Raw genomic sequence first — 20,242 nt, 5'->3', positions numbered from 1 at the left:
TGCTAAATCTCTAGCTTATTTTTTTCCCCACTCTTTGCTTCACAATTTATGCTTCCGTCTCTCTACTTTAAAAAACTCCTTGGCTGGTTCCTTTTCCCTTGTTACCACTGCTCAAATGCAGAGAATTCCTCAGAATTCAATTTTAGCCCTTTTTCTGAATCTTACTCCATGTCCATATTTTCATGAATCTCTTAAGTACTGATAAATCTCAAAGATGTATGGCCTTTTCTTTCCTGGAAACATTACTACACAGGAACAACAAATAAATCAGAATGAATGTGTCTGTCCTACAATAAACTCATCATCTTCCCCTACCAGTTTCATCCGTTTGCTTGACTCCTGATGGTTCATGGCATTATTATCCATTTAGATTGCCAAATTAGAAACCAAAGTAATTTTTACTTCTCCTTCTCTTTGATCCTTTCCTCTTGAAGTTCTAACTAACTTTCTCTCTCCTAACCATTAGCTTTGGGTTCATACCTTCATCAACTTCCTTAAACCTATTATGATAGTAAAATAGGCCAGGCTACACTCAAACTTTCCCCATTCCAGACCCTCTTTGCCTCTTCCAAGTTATCTGCCTATAACGGACATGAGCATATCACTCCTCTATTTGAAAATCTTCAATGATTCTGCACTGATTACAAGATAAGCCCAAATTCCTTAAAACAGCATTAAAAACCCTGAAACTTAACTCCCCAGCAAACGTGTTGGTTTATTAACCACGTGTATTCTCCACATCCTCCATGTGTTCTCTTGATTCCTTATTATTGCTCCTCATGGACCTGAAATGACCTTTTCAACTTGACAAAATCCTTCTTATCCTAGTTGTATGACTTTAGACAAATTATTTAACTGTTTTCTTTTTACCTTGTTTGTAAGATGGAGATAATTATAGTAACCAATCGCATAGGATTTTTATAAGGAATAAATGAGTAAACATATGAAAAGTACTTAAAACAGTGCCTGGCACACTTTAAAACCCTTAATAAATGCTAACTATTAACATAATCATCTTTTTCACGTCTATCACCACTTCCACCACCATCTCCTTATAATGCTTATTTCAAATGTTACTTCCTCAATGAAGCTTTCTGGTTGCCAGGCAGAATATGTGCTTTCATAATTCTAGCATTTTCGTCATTCCTCTGTTTTACTTTTCTTGTTTGTGTGCACACATATTGTGTGCTTATGTGATCATGGTATGAAAGAGCACAGGCCTTGGACTTGGCTTCAATTCTCAGCTATGGCTTTTATTCACTGCATGACCTTAGTTAATCTCCTTACTTGTAAAATAAGAGAACAAAACTTATCTCATAAGGGTGCTGGTAAGATAAAAGGAGATTATAGAAACAGATTTAGTATAGCAAGTAACTGACAAAAGTTCATTCCATTCACTCTTTTTACCTGCTACTAATGTTGAGGTCTTAGAGAGCAGGGCCTCTATGTCTTCTTCATCTCTGTGCCTACAATTCTCTGTGCAATTCTGGCTTAAGTGGAACAACCTGTGTTTGTTAAACTCGATAAATATACTTATAACTACAGTACTTCATCACTTTAATACCTCTAGCTTTCAAATAAACAAGACCAATAGGTGGTTGAAGCTTTTATTTGCCTATAATCAATTCCATAATGTCCTAGGGGAAATGTCTTAATGGAAATATCAGATATTTTGCTTATTTGTCTTTTAATTTTGGCTTTCAGAAAGCTTAGGACTAAATTTAGCATTCAGTAACAACAAATACATTTATAAAAAGAATTTTACCTCCTCCCCCTTTCTTTTAAGATATTTATTATCTTATGTCTGTTGCTAAGTCACTTTTACATCCATTTTGAAAACAGGACAGTATATAACTAAACAGTTTTCACTTAATTTTTATGACAGTTCAGGCTAACACTTCACAAATAAATAGTTACTTTAGTTACCTTTAAAAGACACCCTCCTAAGAACTTAAAGTCTTAAAATTAACTAGCGAAACGTGCAGTTGAATATTTATACAGGAACTATACATTGTCTCTTGAGAAATGTTAGCAAAGATGCATTTTCTTCATCCCAATGATAAATCACACATAATTCTGACACCCACATACATACATATTATGTGTGTGTGTGTGTATAAACAAAGATAGGATTATAAAAACACAAACACACAACAAATCAGAAAGAGATCTTAGTTGGAACATTAGAAGCCAAATTAATGCTAGATCAACGCTAGAATCAGTTCTAAATTCATTGAAATTTCACTGAAATTTATCCATTGTTTTACTCTGTGGAAGAATTTAACTTTTAGCCTTGCTACATTCAGGAGAATTTTCAGACTGCCTGATAAAAAATTTGCTGGCATATATACAGTAATTGCTTAACTAAATCTCATATAATGAACAAATCATGTAAAGATGCCTTTGCATTTAAAACTATACTTGAGTGCTTGCTTCAGCAGCACATACACTAAAATTGGAACGATACAGATAAGATTAGCATGGCCCCTGCACAAGGGTGACACGCAAATTCGTGAAGTGTTCCATATTTTTACGAAGTGAGAGAGTGGCATAGACATATATACACTACCAAATGTAAAATAGATAGCTAGTGGGAAGCAGCCGCATAGCACAGGGAGATCAGCTTGGTGCTTTGTGACCACCTAGAGGGGTGGGATAGGGAGGGTGGGAGGGAGGGAGATGCAAGAGGGAGGAGATATGGGGATATATGTATATGTATAGCTGATTCACTTTGTTATAAAGCAGAAATTAACACACCACTGTAAAGCAATTATACTCCAATAAAGATGTTAAAAAAATAAAAATAAAACTATACTTGACATCCTTCAATACTGTATCTCAAAAGGTTGTAGCATGGGCGTTAGTGTGGTTTCACAGAAAGTAAACACGATCTGTCATCAGAAGACCTCAGTTTTAAATACCGACTGTGACCCTTATAAGCTCTGCAACTTTGGATAAGTCACTTAATGTTTCCCTGAGGCCCAGTTTCTTACTCTGTAAAATGGTGACAATAATATCTAGCCTACCTATTTTAAGAATCAAATGAGATTTTAAAAAAATATGAAGCTTTATAAAGCTTTAACCACTTTATAAATATTAATACTTTAAAACACTATTATGATACAAATAACTAAATTAACTACATATGTGATAATTTCTCTAAAGTTAGCTTTTTTGCTATCTGAATGAAGCAAGATACAAACTTAATTTAACTTTAATCCTGTTTCTGAAAACCACATACATTGTGGAAGCTTGACAAGTTAATAAGATATATGCTGACACTTATTAAAAGCATAAGAATAACTCTTTTAAAAAATAATAAAAAACCTTTCAGTCCCATCCAGAGCAAAATCCCAAATCTAAGCTTCTGCTTTACTTACGTTTATGTCCGTATGGTATATGAGGACACATAATGCTGGCAAAATCTGAGGAAAGAAGACAAACAATAAATAATACTAGAGTTGATGAAGATGTCTTTGTAAAAATGAATAACTGTGATTAAAAACAAGCAGTAAATACTATTTGCAGGGCAAGAGAAACAACATTAAGTTTGTTTGAATCTCTATTAGGAAAATAAAAATATGATAAATTCAATCTGAAAAACCAAAAAAATATTTCAGATGTCTAATTGAAAAGTTCAAGTAAGTCTGGCAGAGATTAATGTACCTTAAAGGAAAAACATTTGTTTTCAATAATCTCCTTTATGACATATGTCAACTGGAAAAAATGGAGATGCAAGTATGTAGTATAGCTATTTTAAGAATACGCCTTCCAATGCAGGGGACCTGGGTTCGATCCTTGGTCGAGGAACTAAGATCCCACATGCCACGGGGCAACTAAGCCTGCAGGCTGCAACTACTGAGCCCGTGCGCCACAACTACAGAGCCCACGTGCTGCAACGAAGAGCCCGCATACCGCAACTAAACCCGACACAGCCAAAAATAAGTAAATAAATAAATAAGTAAAATAAACATTAAAAAGAAAAACTAGTACATTATTAAAAAAAATTAAAAAGCTATTCTTAAAACTGCTGTCATTGTCTCACTTACCTGCTTAAAGTAAAAATAAGATTTTATTTAGCTACTTGAGTCAAATTAAAGTTTTCGGCCTCCGATTTAGTCAAGAAAATTATGACCAGTATAAAGTATAGTTTGTTGAATTCAGGCATTACAGATCTTCTTTTAAACCTGGGAGGGAGGGGGCAGTAGCAGGGAGAATCACTAAGTACCCCTTCCATAAGGGCAAGAGGTGGCAGAAGATTGTGAAGGATATCAATTATGAAGATTAAAGATTCAGAGTCTACATTTCTATGCACAGTCAAATGATTAAAGGTTACATAGGATTTTTTAAAACTTAAAATACTCAGATCCATTTACAAATTAGATGTAAATAGCAAAGATTTTACTTTGCTTTAATTAGCAGATTTAACACAAAGCATGCCACATATTAAGAGTACTAATTTTGTCAGGAATCAAGGGAAATTTCCATTGGACTTAATGCAAATTCACTCAAGAACATTTGCATATAAGTAGACCAGTTTTATCTGTAGCAATCCCTTATTTTTTTAGTGTTAAACCAACAATGCAATGTAGTAATAAAACTGAGATTTTTTTCTTCTTTTGTATTTTTCTGCTTGAATTAGGGTGGACTGACATTCATTCAGGTGCCACAGAGTCTCAACTTTTCTTTCACAGGAGTCAAAATTAAGTATGACACGTTACTTAAATATCTCATACCTGCAATGAAATCAGTATATACATTATTTCATTCCCTGTGCATGAAAATCTAAAGCATAAACATAGGGAAAATATACCATCTGGCCTTTGCATTTCTTCATTTACCTCCTGAACTGTCTCCATAGGCGGTGGGGGATCCTTATTCCTGCAGAGATTGACAATGACCCATGTGACGTTCCGAAGGAAGGTGATGGGAATGGAAGGATTGATGAAGGACAGAAGAGGTTTGACAACTCCCAGTGATATGACATAATCTCTACATTGAGGACCATCACCTACAGAAATGAAAATTGTATTTAAAAAAAAAATTACATTCAGGATGAGAAAGTCTGAAATGTATGCAATGGCTCATGTTGGGACACTGATGTTCTATGTTTCCTCACCATTAGTCAAGGGCATCAAGTGTTGCTATTTCTCCAGATTTTGATGGGGGAACACAAATTTAACCTACCAATCCTGATAGCAAATTGCATATCCATTTCAAAGAGGTACAATCTTAAGTTAGTATTTATGAAACAAGAAGGTAGTCAACCCACATTAAAATTAGAGGAAACATAGTGTGTAATGGCTATGCCAATGTAGGAAAAAAGTTAATTAAGATACTTAATTGGAGTCTTTTCAAACCTAAATTCAACTTACCTATAATGTTTCCCAAAGCCCATACTGCTTGTTCACAAACATTCTGATGTGGTGAATGGAGAAGTCTTAGAAAAAGAGGTACGGCATCTATAAAAAAGAAAAACTAATATTTACACTGCAAAATGTTGAAGAGTCATGGGTTTAAGCCTGTATACAGAGTTTGGCACACTATAGTTGCCCAATGATAATTCACTGAATGAATAAATGTGGCAAATACCTTTACCCTAAATATAATAAATTTTAGTGTTTTCCCCTAGTAGTATTCAGGTAACAGACCTATTGACAGTGTCTAGAAGTTGCTATTATATTATTAATTAAAAGAAAACAGCAGCATAAAATTTTTCCTATAATTCATTAAAAAAAATTTCTACCCTGAACATGTAACCTTAGAATATAATACTTTAGTCAATATGATCCAATTGCTGACATGGGATTAACTAAAGAAATGATTATCCCCGTATCAGGCTATAATCCTTACTCTTTACATAACTTATGTGTTAACTCAAATTCCAAAACACTGGTATCACATTCATTACCTGCAGAAACTAAGCATAAGCTAGATCACTTTTTCTTAAATTTCAGTCAATTGTGCACTACCTCTAGGATTTTTAGCTGTATCTCTGCACTACCTGTATTATTTATTTAACATTTAAATTAAAACTGACTCACACTTTTAATAGCTTTATTGAGATATAATTTATGCAATATAATTTATCTGTTTAAGTGTACAATTCAACGGTTTTAGTATTTATACAGAGTTGTGTTGTCATCACCACAATCTAATTTTACAACATTTCTATCATCCCCAAAAGAAATCCCGTACCCAGAGAAGTCCTACTACCTTCTCCCCCAGCCCTAGGCAACCATTTACTGTTTTCTGTCTCTACAGACTTTCCTTTTCTGGACATGTCATATAAATGAACTCGTATAATATGTAGTTTTTTGTTTGGATTCTTTCACTTAGAATAATGTTTTTGAGGGTTTATCCATGTTATAGCACGTATAAGTATTTCATTTTAAATTGCTGAATAGTATTCAATGGTATACCACATTTTGTTTATCTATTCATCAGCTAATGGATACTGGGGTTATTTCCATTTTGGGGCTATTATGAATAATATGAGTAACGCTGCTGCAAACATTTCTGTACAAGTCTTTCTGTGCACATGGTTTCGTATCTCTTGGTTCCATGTAGTAGGGGAACTGCTGGGTCATACGGTAACTCTATGATTAACCTTTTAATAAACTGTTTTCCAAAGAGGCTGCACTATTTTACATTCTCACCAGCAATGTATGAGGGTTTGAATAGACTCACATTTGTATTTTAACTAATTTTATTCATCACTTCTGTAAATAGAATACCAGTATTAATCACCACACATAGAAGATAACCAAAGAATTAAAAATGAAAACAAAACACTGTTATTTAATTGTACCTACTAGTCTCTATTGAAAGCCCTAGTGTAAAATCTGCTGTTCCCTTTTTGTTACATCTAACATCTACCTAGAAATCTTCTCTTTGACATTACTGAAATATCTAAAACAAAAGTGAAAGAAAATAGTATTCTCACTACTTGATTCAACGTAACTTACTGCTATATCATTTACTACTTAGAATCACCTTAAGTACCACCTGAAGTCAGTTAAGTGTGCCACACTTTAAGACTACCTGGTGACATCCAGTTTTTTTCAAAGAGCTTTTGACAGTTTGGGTCAACATGCTAATAATAGTGAGCCCATCTTGAGGTAAGCAAAATTTTAAGAATATATGTTACAAGCTAAAAGACATAAGTTACTCAGCACCTTGGAGACATTAGGAATAGAAAATTTAAACCCTAATATTAGGAGACAGTCTTGACCCAAAAAGATAAAACTCTTATTCATTTTTGAGTAACCACAATTAAAATTATTCAATGATAGATTAATGACAGCTATAGGAAAGATATCAACTATCATAAGTAACTTATAATATTCACAATTTTAAAATAAAGCTGTCTTTACAATAAAACACCACTTCCTTCCCTTTAAAAAAAAAAAAAGGGTCCAGCAAGTAAGGAATTAAATTAACTAATTTACTTACTAGACTGTACAACAGCTTGAGTCTGTGCAGAAGTTCCTGATGCTATATTAGTTAATGCCCACGCAGCTTCAAACTGTAATGAAGGACTGTAAAAAACAATAAAAAATCTTTAGACACATAACTACCATTTACATTTATGACCTGCAGATTATATGGTTATCCTTTACCTTGTCCTTGAATTTTGTCTTATTATATCCAACTGCCTGTTGGCTATCTCCACCTGAATGTCTCATTTGCTCTCAAAGTCAGTCAATATAAACTTACTTCTTTTTTTTTTTAAACTTACTTCTTTATGTCCATTGGTAGTTGCAATATTTTTTTTTAAATTTATTTATTTTTGGCTGCATTGGGTCTTCGTTGCTCTGCATGGGCTTTCTCTAGTTGAGGTGAGTGGGGGCTGCTCTTTGCTGTGGTGCGCAGGCTTCTGATTGCTGTGGCTTCTCTTGTTGTGGAGCACAGGCTCTAGGCACTCGGGCTTCAGCTGTTGTGGCACACAGCCTCAGTAGTTGTGGCTCGCCGGCTCTAGAGTGCAGGCTCAGTAGTTGCGGTGCACGGGCTTAGGTGCTCCGCAGCATGTGGGATCTTCCAGGACTAGGGCTCGAACACGTGTCCCCTGCGTTGGCAGGCGGATTCTTAACCACTGCACCACCAGGGAAGTCTGGTAGTTGCAACTTTTAGCCAGTCATTATTTTCCTTGACTCCTTCCTCTCCCATAGATATCAATAAGGTCATATCAATTTTACCTCTTAAATATTTCTTATATTTATAGCACCATCCCTAATATCACTGTGTTAGCTGAAGCCCTCATCATCTCAGTTGAATCACTGCCACAACCTCTAGACAGGTCTTAAAGCTCTGATTCCACTACACCATCTGCTTTACATACCAGAGATATTACAAGGCTACATAATTTTGCTGAAAGGATGAGATCATTATAATTTGGAATGGTGATGGAAGACCTCACAAAGAAAGGGAAAACTGAACTAGATTTTCAAAGAGGGATAAAGAAAGAAAGGCACTGACAGCTGGAAATACAAATAAAAGTATCATGGGTGGGATGATCATGATATGTACAGATGACTATGAAGGGATCAAGAGAGCTAAAGCCTAGAAGGTATGCAAAATGTAACATGGGATGAAACTGGACGGGTAGGTTACCTAAGTTTGTGTGTGTGGTATGGGGAGTAGGACTCAAATCTCAGGCTTCAGAACTTGGAATTTATTCTACAGACATACTAAGTATAGAGTGTTACTGAAAAGTGAAGTTAAAAAAAACCACTGTTGGAATCCATGCAGAATAGATAATAAAAAAGGTTAAAGGCCAATGTAGGAAAAATCTGTTAAGAAACTATCTAAGGATAGATAAGTTAGGATAGATAGCTGAAAAACACACATTCTTTTAAATAGAATACCAAGGTAGGAGGGGGTGGTAGTGAGCAAAACCCAAGGGGAGCCAAAGGTTAGGGACTTAGAAGAAACTCTGTAAATATCAAAGAAAGAGAGTGAGGTTGTTAATATCAAAAGGTTAGAGGGATCCGAGAAGGAAAAGGTTTTAAGGAGAATAAATGTCAGAGATATAGCAAGCGGTGAGGTTAAAAAGATGGAACAGATGAGAAAATGAAGGAGCGGACAAGAACTACATGATGAACTTTGGCAAAAGGCAAGAAATAAGAGGGTATCGAGGCTGAGGAGAAATAAAGGGATGATAAGATCAAAGATGATGAGACAGTTTATGTTGTCTCAGACTAGAAGAAGAAAGGGTTATTAAACTAGGCTAGGTGGTTTGGCAAAATACTGACAATGAGGGCCTTAAATGAGAAAACATAAAGATGTAAAAAATACAATTACAAAGCTAGAGAAAGTCTTCTAAGATATCATTTGAAAAAAAGAGAAGACAGAGAAAAAAATAAATAATGAGTGCAATAAGTAAATAATAAATGAAAACGTATTATATGCTTGATATTGTATAGTGTTTTGTTTATATTATTTTCATTCCTCACAACCACCTAAATTTTATTGATGAGGTATCTGAGGCTCAAATGCTACTTGGGTTTTGGTCAGCAACAAACCCTGGATTTAAACCAAGGTCTGTTTGGCTCCAAAGTCTATGGGTCTTTTATATTATGACACAATTTCCCATGACAAATTCATCAAGTCAGATCGAGACCACCGACTGGTGGTAGTTTTCTATTTTTACTTTGGGTGGTAGTTACACAGGTCTGCATACATTTTAGCATATTCTTCTGTATATATGCTGTATTTCACAGATACGCCCACACAAATGAGCCCATGCCAAAGACCAAAAAGTAAAAAAAAAGGAGAGGAAGGAGAAGCAGAAGAAGGAGAAGAAGAAGAAGAAGAAAGAAAAGCAAATCAAGAAGAGGGCCTTAAAAGTAGAGGTAAATAGAATTTTTATTTAACAATTGAAATAAAACTTATTTTTACTTAAATAAACCTTGTTATAGAAAATATATATGATAGTATTTAAAAAGTGTTAAGGGCTTTTGGAGGGATGGTTGTGGCACATAATCAAAGCAGAAGGAAGTATTTTTAAATAATGAAAACCCCTAGTAGAAACATTTATATACCAACCATTTTATCTAGTCACCTGAAAATCTCAGACAACACTTAGCAAAATATCCCAAGTCTAAATGCCCCTTAAATGCAAAATTAGCCTTTGTTTTAATGTGTTTTGGAGTTGAAACTTACATTCTCCCCACTTAACTCAAACTGATGAAGTTTAAGACATAGCACAACGAGATCTCTCTAAACACTAACAGAAATGGGGCCAGTATCTCAAAAGATACCAAGTGGTGTTTTTCCCTTTCTATTCTGGAAAATTATAATCTGCCCTCTTATTTTTAATTTACCACAAATAAAAACCATGATGATAGACAACTAATCATGGTTGGAGTTCTGTTAAAGACTTCTCAGAGTATCAGCAGATCAGCTGGAATATTCCCAGGGTAAGAAAGAGCTACTCAGTTCTGGAAACCATTCATGTTGACTCAAGTCATGAGGTTAATCTATATATAGACTCATAAGCAAAGAGTGACTCAAACACTATTTGGGTTGTTTTAAAATATTACTTAAAAAAAACCAACTAACAAATAAAGACTATAAATATTTGAGATAAGTTAGAAGAGACAATAAACAGAAGCTAAAATTTTCCTAGAAAATATACACACACTTCATAAACTAAAAAGAGAAGCACTTTAGGTCTACTGAGTATGATCACAGAATAAGAAAATTACATTAAAATACATGACAAATGACAAATATGATAAATGCAAAACCAAATGGAACCCATTGGTTAAATAATAATCACAAATTTTCAGTTAACTGAAAAAAGTGAACAGGGAGTCAAATCCATACTTACTTATCATCCCTTTCTAGACATTTCACTAGAATTGGTAAAATCCCAGATTTTATTAGGTCATCAATTGGTGGATTTCTGTCACTGGATAATAGCTTTCTAGAAAAAGAAATATAAGAAATTAACTGCTATAATTTTCAAACTATGAACAGAAATAACAATGTACTACTTCTAGACTATGAGCTAAGACACCCTAAGCATGACACCTAATTCTCTCTCTGGACAAATCAGTACTTACCTTGCAGCCTGGACAGCACTCAACTGGACCACTGGGTTATCACTTGTGGCATTCTGCAACACCAAATGTAAATTTCAGAAATTAAAAAAAAATCAATTTCAAAATACTTCAAAATGAAAATATTAAATTAATAACATACCTGCAATATAGCTTCTAGTGTTACATTTTGCTTAAAAAGAAAAAAAGATAGTTCAGCAAAGAGTTTAATAGCAAAACTACATTTATTGAATAATCTATTTACTAAAGATAACAGTTAATATACCTTAATTATCATTGTAAAACTGATCTTAGATTGAGAATGAAGTTCTCTGGTTATTATAAAAATTATTTTTAAAACACCTTATAAGAACAAGGTAACTTACTGCTTTAAAATCAGCATCAACATCTGAATCTTCTAAACTTTCTTCTTGGGGAACATTTCTTTTTTTCAGTAAGTGTTCATCTCTTTTGTTCTGAAAGACAACCAATAAATAGCCAAGAAGTCGTGAAGGCTGCTGTTAATGAAAAATCCACTAAAATTATTTCAACTTTATCAGGCAACTATGAAACAAACAAAAAATCTCTACATAAGGATAATATGAATTAAATGTGTATACTGCAAACCAAATGACAGTCCACATTCTGGATTTGATAACAAAATTCACTGGTTTAAAGGCCAGCATTCATACACACAGACACAAAATGTATTAAGCACCAACTGTTTTGACCAATACTGTGCCTCCTAATCTGTAGTGAAGATTTAAATTTTTAAATTTAAATTATTATGATGATAAAAGTCTAGAAAATATATTTCAACTAGTATGCTAGCTTTCTTCAACTTACTGCTAATGGTTGCCTGAAGCAATTTATTAAGAAGTCAGCTTAATGAAAAGAGTTTACTTCTCAAATGTTAAGGTTTGTATGTTTGTTGGGAGTGGGGGGAATGGGAATTCATTACCATGAATGCTATCTGTTTGCTATAATCTCAGATTTAAACTCTTGTTATCTGGCTTTTCTTTTTTGTTTTTTTAATCATCTTAACCTTTCTTTTTCTTTTTTTTTTTCTGGCTGCACAGCACAGCATGTGGGATCTTAGTTCCCCAATCAGGGATTGAACCTGTGCCCCCTGCAGTGGAACCGCAGAGTGTTAACCACTGGACTGCCAGGGAAGTCCCCTATCTGGCTTTTGCAACAGCAGAATACTTCTACATTTTATGGGATTTCAACTGTTTGTAATGGCAACCTGTGCCGTTTTACATAATATATAGATTAAACCAAAATTTCCTCTAAGATTTTAGTTTGTCTACAGGATTAAGTCAAAATAAATTAAAGACTAAATGATATCTAAAATTCTTTTCAATTTAAAATTTCAAGACCTTCTAGTCTTCAAAACAATATTTACAGAAGTGTTTGATTACAATAGAAAGCTATTGATGAGATATTGATATTGAGGTTAAAATTCAGATCAAATAGAAAATTAAAACTAGAAATAGACATCTGAAGCTTACTGGCTTATCTGCATGACATCTACTTGTGTGCTATGTACAAGTAAGCATGTTTAAACAGATGCTTATGTATATGTTAATCCTTAAGAGATTACCAACTTCAAATTATATCACAGCATACTTCTTTAGTAACTACTCAAATAATTAATTCTACATTATTTTAAAATTAATGCAACTCACAAATATGAAAATCCATGCATTCACATTTTATAGTCCCAAGTGGCTCCCCACAAAATACTTATTTATAGAGGAAAAACTTGGCAGACAGCATCTTGACCAAGTGGCAAAGGTTATCATAAAGAGAAAAGGAAGAGGGCTTCCCTGGTGGCGCAGTGGTTAAGAATCCGCCTGCCAATGCAGGAGACACGGGTTCAAGCCCTAGTCCGGGAAGATCCCACATGCCGTGGAGCAACTAAGCCCGTGCGCCACAACTACTGAGGGCTTCCCTGGTGGCGCAGTGGTTAAGAATCCGCCTGCCAATGCAGGAGACACGGGTTCAAGCCCTAGTCCGGGAAGATCCCACATGCCGTGGAGCAACTAAGCCCGTGTGCCACAACTACTGAGCCTGCACTTTAGAGCCCGCGAGCCACAATTGCTAAGCCTGCGTGCTACAACTACTGAAGCCTGTGCGCCTAGAGCCCGTGCTCCACAACAAGAGAAGCCACTGCAACAAGAAGCCTGCGCACCGCAACAAAGAGTAGCTCCCGCTCGCCGCAACTAGAGAAAGCCGGCGCGCAGCAACAAAGACCCAATGCAGCCAAAAAATAAATAAATATATTTTTTAAAAAAAGGTGACATTATAAAAAAAAAAAAAAAGAGTAAAGGAAGAATCTGTATAACACAGGGAACTCTACTCAATACCCTGTAATGGCCTATATGGGAAAGAATCTAAAAGAGTGGATATATGCATATGTATAGCTGATTCACTTTGCTGTACACCTGAAACTAACACAACATTGAAAATCAACTACACTCCAATAAAAATTAAAAAGAAAAAAAATTTTCAAATACATTAAAAAAAAAAAAGAGTAAAGGAGAAATCAACATGGTATGCCTTCTGGTCTGATGTACTAAGAAAACAGTATCACCTTGGTGGTACTCCTGACCAAAATAATAACAATAATAGTAGTGGTAGTAGTAGTAATAACAACCACCTGAGAAAAGTCAGACAAACCCAAATCTGCCATTCTATTAAAAAACCAGTCTGTACTCTTCAAATACACAGTCATAAAAGATAAAGACTGAAGAACTACTGGATCGAACGAGACTTAAGAAACATGACAACTAACTGCAATGTCTAATCCTGGACTGGATCTTGGGTTTATAAAGGACATTATTGGGAAAAACTAGCAAACTATGAGTGGGGCCTAAGGATTGGATAGTAGAAATTTATCTATGTGACCTTGACAAACACACTGTGGTTACATTGAAAGGTGTATGAACTGATGTATTAACGATGTATTAAGGGTGTAAGGGAGCACCATGCCACTATACATATATATATATATATATATATATATATACACACACACACATATATATACGTATATACACACACATATATCAGAGAGAAAGTGAGAATAAGGCAAATATGGGAAAATGCTAAGAATCAAGGAAGCCGGGTGCTGAGTGATGGGTGTACTTTTTTTTTTTTTAAATTATTTATTTATTTTCGGCTGTGTTGGGTCTTTGTTGCTGTGTGTGGGCCTTCTCTAGTTGTGTCGAGCGGAGGCTACTCACTCTTCATTGCAGTGGGTGGGCTTCTCATTGCAGTGGCTTCTCTTGTTGCTGAGCACAGGCTCTAGGCACACGGGCTTCAGCAGTTGTAGCACACAGGCTCAGTAGCTGTGGCACACGGGCTTAGTTGCTCCGCGGCATGTGGGATCTTCCTGGACCAGGGCTCGAAGCTGTATCCCCTGAGCTGGCAGGCAGATTCTTAACCACTGCGCCACCAGGGAAGTCCCTTAAATTCCTATTTTTTTATTCTCTACTTGCTATAAACTTCTCTTGTAAAGTTAACACTTCAACCGTATTGCACAGGTTCTGACACGTAGAATCTTCCTATTGTTCATACCTTGGTATTAACTAATTTTCATTAAGATTTCTTGATGCCCAAGCTATTTAGAAGTGCTTACTTTTTTCCCACAATTATGAGGTTTTTGTAACTATCTCATTCACTGATTTCTCATTTAATTGTTTTGTGATCAGAGAACAAAGTCTGAACAACACTGAAATGAGATGACATTTACTTTATACCAGAGTTTCCTGAACTTTCTCAGTCTATAGGCCTAAATGTAGGCCAAAGGAAGTACCCCACAGTTTCCTTTATCAGGTGGTTAGGTCCAAACAACTTAATAGTAATTTGGGGGGAAAAACACAGAAGTTAAAAGAAAATAATTTTATTTCACTCAGACAAAATATGTGATTGAAAAAAACACAGTGCAATCTAATGTTTAAACTGTGAACTATTTCATGATCTAATGATTCTGTGGTACCTGAAATGTTGTGTCACTGTGTTTTCTCACAAAAATTTAGAATATCCCAAGGTATTCCTTTGATTCACTATGGAGCCCCATGGTACCTCACTGCACAGGGTAGCAACTGTGGCTTTATACTATCACAAAACCAATTTTCAAATATGCATGGGGTTTATATGTGCTTATTAGATAATATTCACATATTAAGCTATTTACACCTTTCTATCTCCTGTTAACTACTGTGTTTATTGTTGACAAAAGTTCTCCTACAATGATTATGTCTTTGGCAAATTTCTCCTTGTAATTTTGTCAATTTTGGCTTACGTATATTTGGGCATACACAAGTTTAGTATTATCATACCTTCTTAGTAAGTTGTTTCTTTTATCAAAAATTAAGTAACAACCTTCATATTAGAACTGAAAACATCCTAACATAGTCCATTTTGGGCACCCTAGGGCATGAAAGTCATACTTCACTCTCAGCAAAAAAATATGTACAACCCAAGTTAAGATAATCAGTCTCTGGGCAGGTTTCTGGTGATGTGATTAATCTTTAAAGGAGGCGTCACCAAAACCAGTAACTTAAACTGTCCTTTTGCTTGTCACCTAGAGATTTTTACCCTCTTAGAGATTGTACTATAAATTCAGCACCTATAAAAGGTATCTTTTTCTTCTGTCAAGTGGGAGGGGAGCTCAGAGGATATGGAAACTGGCTTAGTTTCAACACCTACCTTATCTCCAAACACATACACACAGATTACATCCATTTTAAAGTTCCTTTAGAAATCCATTATTAATCTATTATCCCATGTATGTATTTAATACTTTTTAGATCTTCTGTTTTCTGACATTTGGCTGAACCACATGGAATTGCCACTTTGTAGATCAAAAAGCTTAATTACAGGCAATTTCTTATGACTTGACCTAATATTTTTTGACTTAACAAATTGTTATTAATCTCTATATAAAGTTCTTCTTTTTCATTCCATCTTGAAAAAGTGGCTTGCAACCCCATACCTAAATATGTGGAACAAGTAAGCAGTCACTTCTTACATATGTGATGAAGGACAGATAATTATTTACCAGCCACACTTCAAACTTAAATAAGTAATTAAATTTGTTTTTACCCAGTAATACCCTCATTATTTTAAATCTTTATCTAGTGCTAGTCCTGTAAAACTTAAATCTTTATTTTACAGATGAATAAATGGGGACACAGAGAACCTGGCTAAACTAAATTATATACCTGGGAAATATCAGTTAAGATTTGAACCCAGAGGCTGCAGAGCTGAGACTGTGGTGGCTACAGAGACTGTTTCTTAAATATATTCTACTGCTTGCTTTTTTTAAGATGTAGTCCAACTCTGGTTACATCTAAATGCTTCTAAAGAGGTAGAAAGAAAATGCTCACAAGATAGACCTTCCCTTCAATATAAACATTTATGAAGTGACATTACTGCTGGGTGGTTACATGAATATTCACCCAGGAGTTTTGTTTACATTTTGGGCACTCTGCTCAGTGTGTTATACCTCAACTGAAAATTGGAGGAAAAAAAAACCAAAAAAAACCACATTACTTGTTCATCAATCAGGTAAAAATCTGACAACCTAACACAAATTATTGTTCCTGCAGAATCACTTAACTGATCTTAACAAATGGCTGCTTCTCTTCTTTTCAAATGGATTCTAATTTACTAATTCAGGGTTTTTCAATTAAAACTTTTATTGAGATAATTGTAAATCTGCATGCAGTTGTAAGAAATAACGCAGAAATCCCTCGTATACTTTGCCCAGGTTTCCCCAACGGTAACACTTCGCAAAACTACAGTAAAACATCACAACCAGGACACTGACACTGATACAATCCACTGATTTTATTCAGATTTTCTGTCTTACTTGCATTCACTGTATGTGTGTTTATGTGTATTTAGTTCTATACAATTTTATCACCTGTATATGCTCTTGTATCCACCATTATAGTCAAGATACTGAACAGTTCCAAAACCAGAAAATGCCCTCTCACCTCCCGGCCCCTACCAACCCCCAGTAACCACTAATCTGTCCTCCATTTCCAAAATTTTATCATTTCAAAAATATTCTATGAATGGAATCATACAGTATATAATCTTTTTGTGATGGGCTTTTTTTGCCCAGCATAATTCTCTGGAAATTCATGCAAGCTGCTGTTTCTGTCAGTAGTTTGCATCTTTTCCAGAGTGTCTGTACCATTTTACATTCCCACCAGCAATGTATGAGTGATCCAGTTTCTCTGTATCCCCACCAGCATCTGGTATTATCACTATTTTTTTATTTTAGCCACTCTGATACACTCTTTTAGTTTGTCTTAGTCCGTATTTCCCTGATGGCTAATGATGCATTAATCATCATCAGCAGCATCATGATTGCTGTTGGTGTATCTCCTTTAATGAAATGTCTCTTCATATCTTTTGCCCATTTTCTAATTGGATTGTTTGGGTTTTTTTTTTTACTACTGAGCTTTAAGAGTTCATTACATATGCTAGATACCAGTCCTGTAATGGATATGTGGTTTTCTTCCAGTCTCTAGCTTGTATTTTCATCCTATTCACATGGGATTTCACAGAGCAAAATTCTTAAATTTGTTAACATCCAATTTTCCTTTTATGGATTATGATTTTGTGGTGAAGTGTAAGAACTCTTTGCCTGGTTCTAGATCCTGATGATTTTCCTCCAATTTTTTGTTTCTAAAAGCTTTATGCTTTACTTTTACATCTAGGATCCATTTTGTGTTTTTGTATAAGGTGTGAGATTTAGGTTGAGGTTCTTTTTCTTTTCTTTTTGCCTATAGACGTCCAATTGTTCTAGTACTGTACCATTTGTTTAAAATGCTATCCTTCGTCCATTAAATTAGTTTTGCACCTCTGCCAAAAATTAGTTGGGTGTTTTTGTATGGGTTGATCTCTGGGCTCTATCTCTGTTCCACGGATGTCTATCCTTCTGCCAATACCACACAGTATTCATTACTGTAGCTATTCCATTAGCCTTAATATTGGGTAGAGCAACTGCTCCCATTTTACTCTTTATCAGGATTATTTTAGCTCTTCTAGAGCTTGTGCCTTTCCATGTACGTTTTAGAATAAGCTTGTCTATGTCTACAAAAAAACCTTGGAGAGAGTTTGATAACAACAGATAAATTTGAGAACAGGCATCTTTACTAAGTCAATGACCACAGTATATGCCTCTCCATTTACTTAAGTCTTATTTGATTTCTTTCAGCAGCATTTTATAATATTCAGCATACAGATCCTATACATGTTTTCTTAATGTATGTCAAGGTATTTTACGTTCTTTGGAGTGCTTATAAATGGCGCTGTGCTTTTAATTTTGGTTTCTGCAAGCTCATTGTTAGCATACATAAGTGATTAACTTTTATGTGTGATCTTGTTTTCTGTGACCTTGCCAAACTCACTTATTAGTTCTAGAAACTTTTTTCTAGATTCTTCAGCATTTTTTACATAATCATGTCATCTAGAAATAGGGAGAGTTTTATTTCTTCTGTTCCAAATTATGTCTTTTATTTCTTTTTCTTGACTTACAGCACTGGCTAGAACTTCCAGCACTACAATAAATAAGAGTGGTGAGAATGGACATCCATGTCTTGTTACCAGATCTTAAGGGGAAAGCATTTAGTCTTTCACCATCAAGTATGATGTTTGCTATGGGTTTTTTTGTAGATGCTGTTTATCAAGTCCAGGTAATCCCCTTCTATGTCTAATTTGTTGAGTTTTATCAGGAATGGGGTGTCAAATGCTTTTTCAGCATCAACTCATATGATCATATGACGCTTCCTCTTTAGCTTGTTAATATGGGGAATTTAGGCTATTTTTTTTTTTTTTTTTTTTTTTTGTGGTATGTGGGCCTCTCACTGCCGTGGCCTCTCCCGTTGCGGAGCACAGGCTCCTGAGGCGCAGGCCCAGCAGCCATGGCCCACGGGCCCAGCTGCTCCGTGGCATGTGGGATCTTCCCGGACCGGGGCACGAACCCGTGTCCCCTGCATCGGCAGGCGGACTCGCAACCACTGTGCCACCAGGGAAGCCCTAGGCTATTTTTAAAAAGAGATATTTTACTTAAGTCAGACAACTAAAACAAGTACTGGATCTGATCAGTCCAATGGGCATTTTGGTGGTGTTTTTCTTTATGTAAGAACTCAACCTGCCCCGATCCCAGATCTAATGACAGTAAAGTACTATGGCATATCTGACTGATCAATCACCAAGAGAAGATTATATCAAGTTTAGTACAATGTGCCAAAGTTATAAATGCCAGTGACAGGTTTTGGATCAATTTTCAATTTATAAGGCATTATTCACTTAAACATTTACATTGAAAGGCATTATAGCATAACAGTTAAAAGCTCAGCTCTGCCATTTTTCAGCTGTGTGACTTTACGCAAGTTATTTAATTCCTACGTAACTCTGTTTACAACATGATATAAAACAGAAATAGACTTCTGTGTAAATGTTGATGCATAAGGGCTTAATTAAATAAGAAAGCAAGAGATCAAGGAGACAAAAGAAAACAAGAGTTCAAACAAAAAGAGTCTGAGGCCAGTAAAGCACTACATATTAATAACTAGATTTCACCCTCAATTTTTATAGATCAGCATCAGTGTTATTCAAAGTATGGTCACTGGCTAAACGTCCTCAAACTATTTGTTGTAGGTTTGCTACAAGATAAGGAACTTGTGCTAGTAATCAACTGTGAAAATAAACACACCATTTAGTTCCATAATTCATTTATTTAGGCAGAAAGACTTCTGTGGTAAAGGAAGCAGTGTCTTGTTTAACATTTTGACACAAGCTCCCTGACTTGTCACAGATAAGTGCTTCTGAGCACTGTTCTATATCTAAAGTGTTTTTCTTAAAGCTTCAATAAATGATTTAAATTTAAGTAAAAATTTAAGATATCATAATTCAATTAAATTCTTGAACATGAGCATGTAATGAGTACCAACTACATGTCCAGAATTTGACTGGGCATTTTGGGATGGGCTAGGAGAGAGACCTGGGAGTACTGGGGTTGGGGGTCGGGGCTGGGTCGGGAGTGTGGTTACTACCTTCACTTTAGAAGCTTACCATCTAACAGAAGTGTGTAGCGCTCATCTAAGAAATGGGGAACTAGCTCTCTCTCTTGTATTTTCAAGAATTTCAATGTCAGTAATAACAATGCTGTG

General features: G+C 35.2%; 1 protein-coding gene and 1 non-coding gene across 2 annotated transcripts in view; one reads left to right on the top strand and one right to left on the bottom strand.

Moving 5' to 3' along the window:
• KPNA3 (karyopherin subunit alpha 3) overlaps positions 1 to 20,242 on the bottom strand; it is an 84,708-nt gene that overhangs the window by 16,588 nt on the left and 47,878 nt on the right. The window contains exons 3-10 of the mRNA XM_007105312.4: positions 11,432 to 11,521; positions 11,209 to 11,238; positions 11,070 to 11,122; positions 10,835 to 10,930; positions 7,456 to 7,541; positions 5,376 to 5,462; positions 4,842 to 5,011; positions 3,381 to 3,425 (exon numbers count right to left, since the gene is read on the bottom strand). Of these exons, the coding sequence (XP_007105374.1) occupies positions 3,381 to 3,425; positions 4,842 to 5,011; positions 5,376 to 5,462; positions 7,456 to 7,541; positions 10,835 to 10,930; positions 11,070 to 11,122; positions 11,209 to 11,238; positions 11,432 to 11,521 (657 nt within the window). The remainder of the gene's footprint in view (positions 1 to 3,380; positions 3,426 to 4,841; positions 5,012 to 5,375; positions 5,463 to 7,455; positions 7,542 to 10,834; positions 10,931 to 11,069; positions 11,123 to 11,208; positions 11,239 to 11,431; positions 11,522 to 20,242) is intronic.
• Positions 2,426 to 2,532, top strand: LOC112065433 (U6 spliceosomal RNA). The gene has a single exon (XR_002892034.1). It is a non-coding gene; the product is annotated as a U6 spliceosomal RNA (small nuclear RNA).

The sequence above is a fragment of the Physeter macrocephalus genome, chromosome 13 (genome assembly GCF_002837175.3).
Source record: "Physeter macrocephalus isolate SW-GA chromosome 13, ASM283717v5, whole genome shotgun sequence".
Lineage (NCBI taxonomy): Eukaryota > Metazoa > Chordata > Mammalia > Artiodactyla > Physeteridae > Physeter > Physeter macrocephalus.
This window is presented reverse-complemented; position numbering and strand designations above follow the sequence as displayed.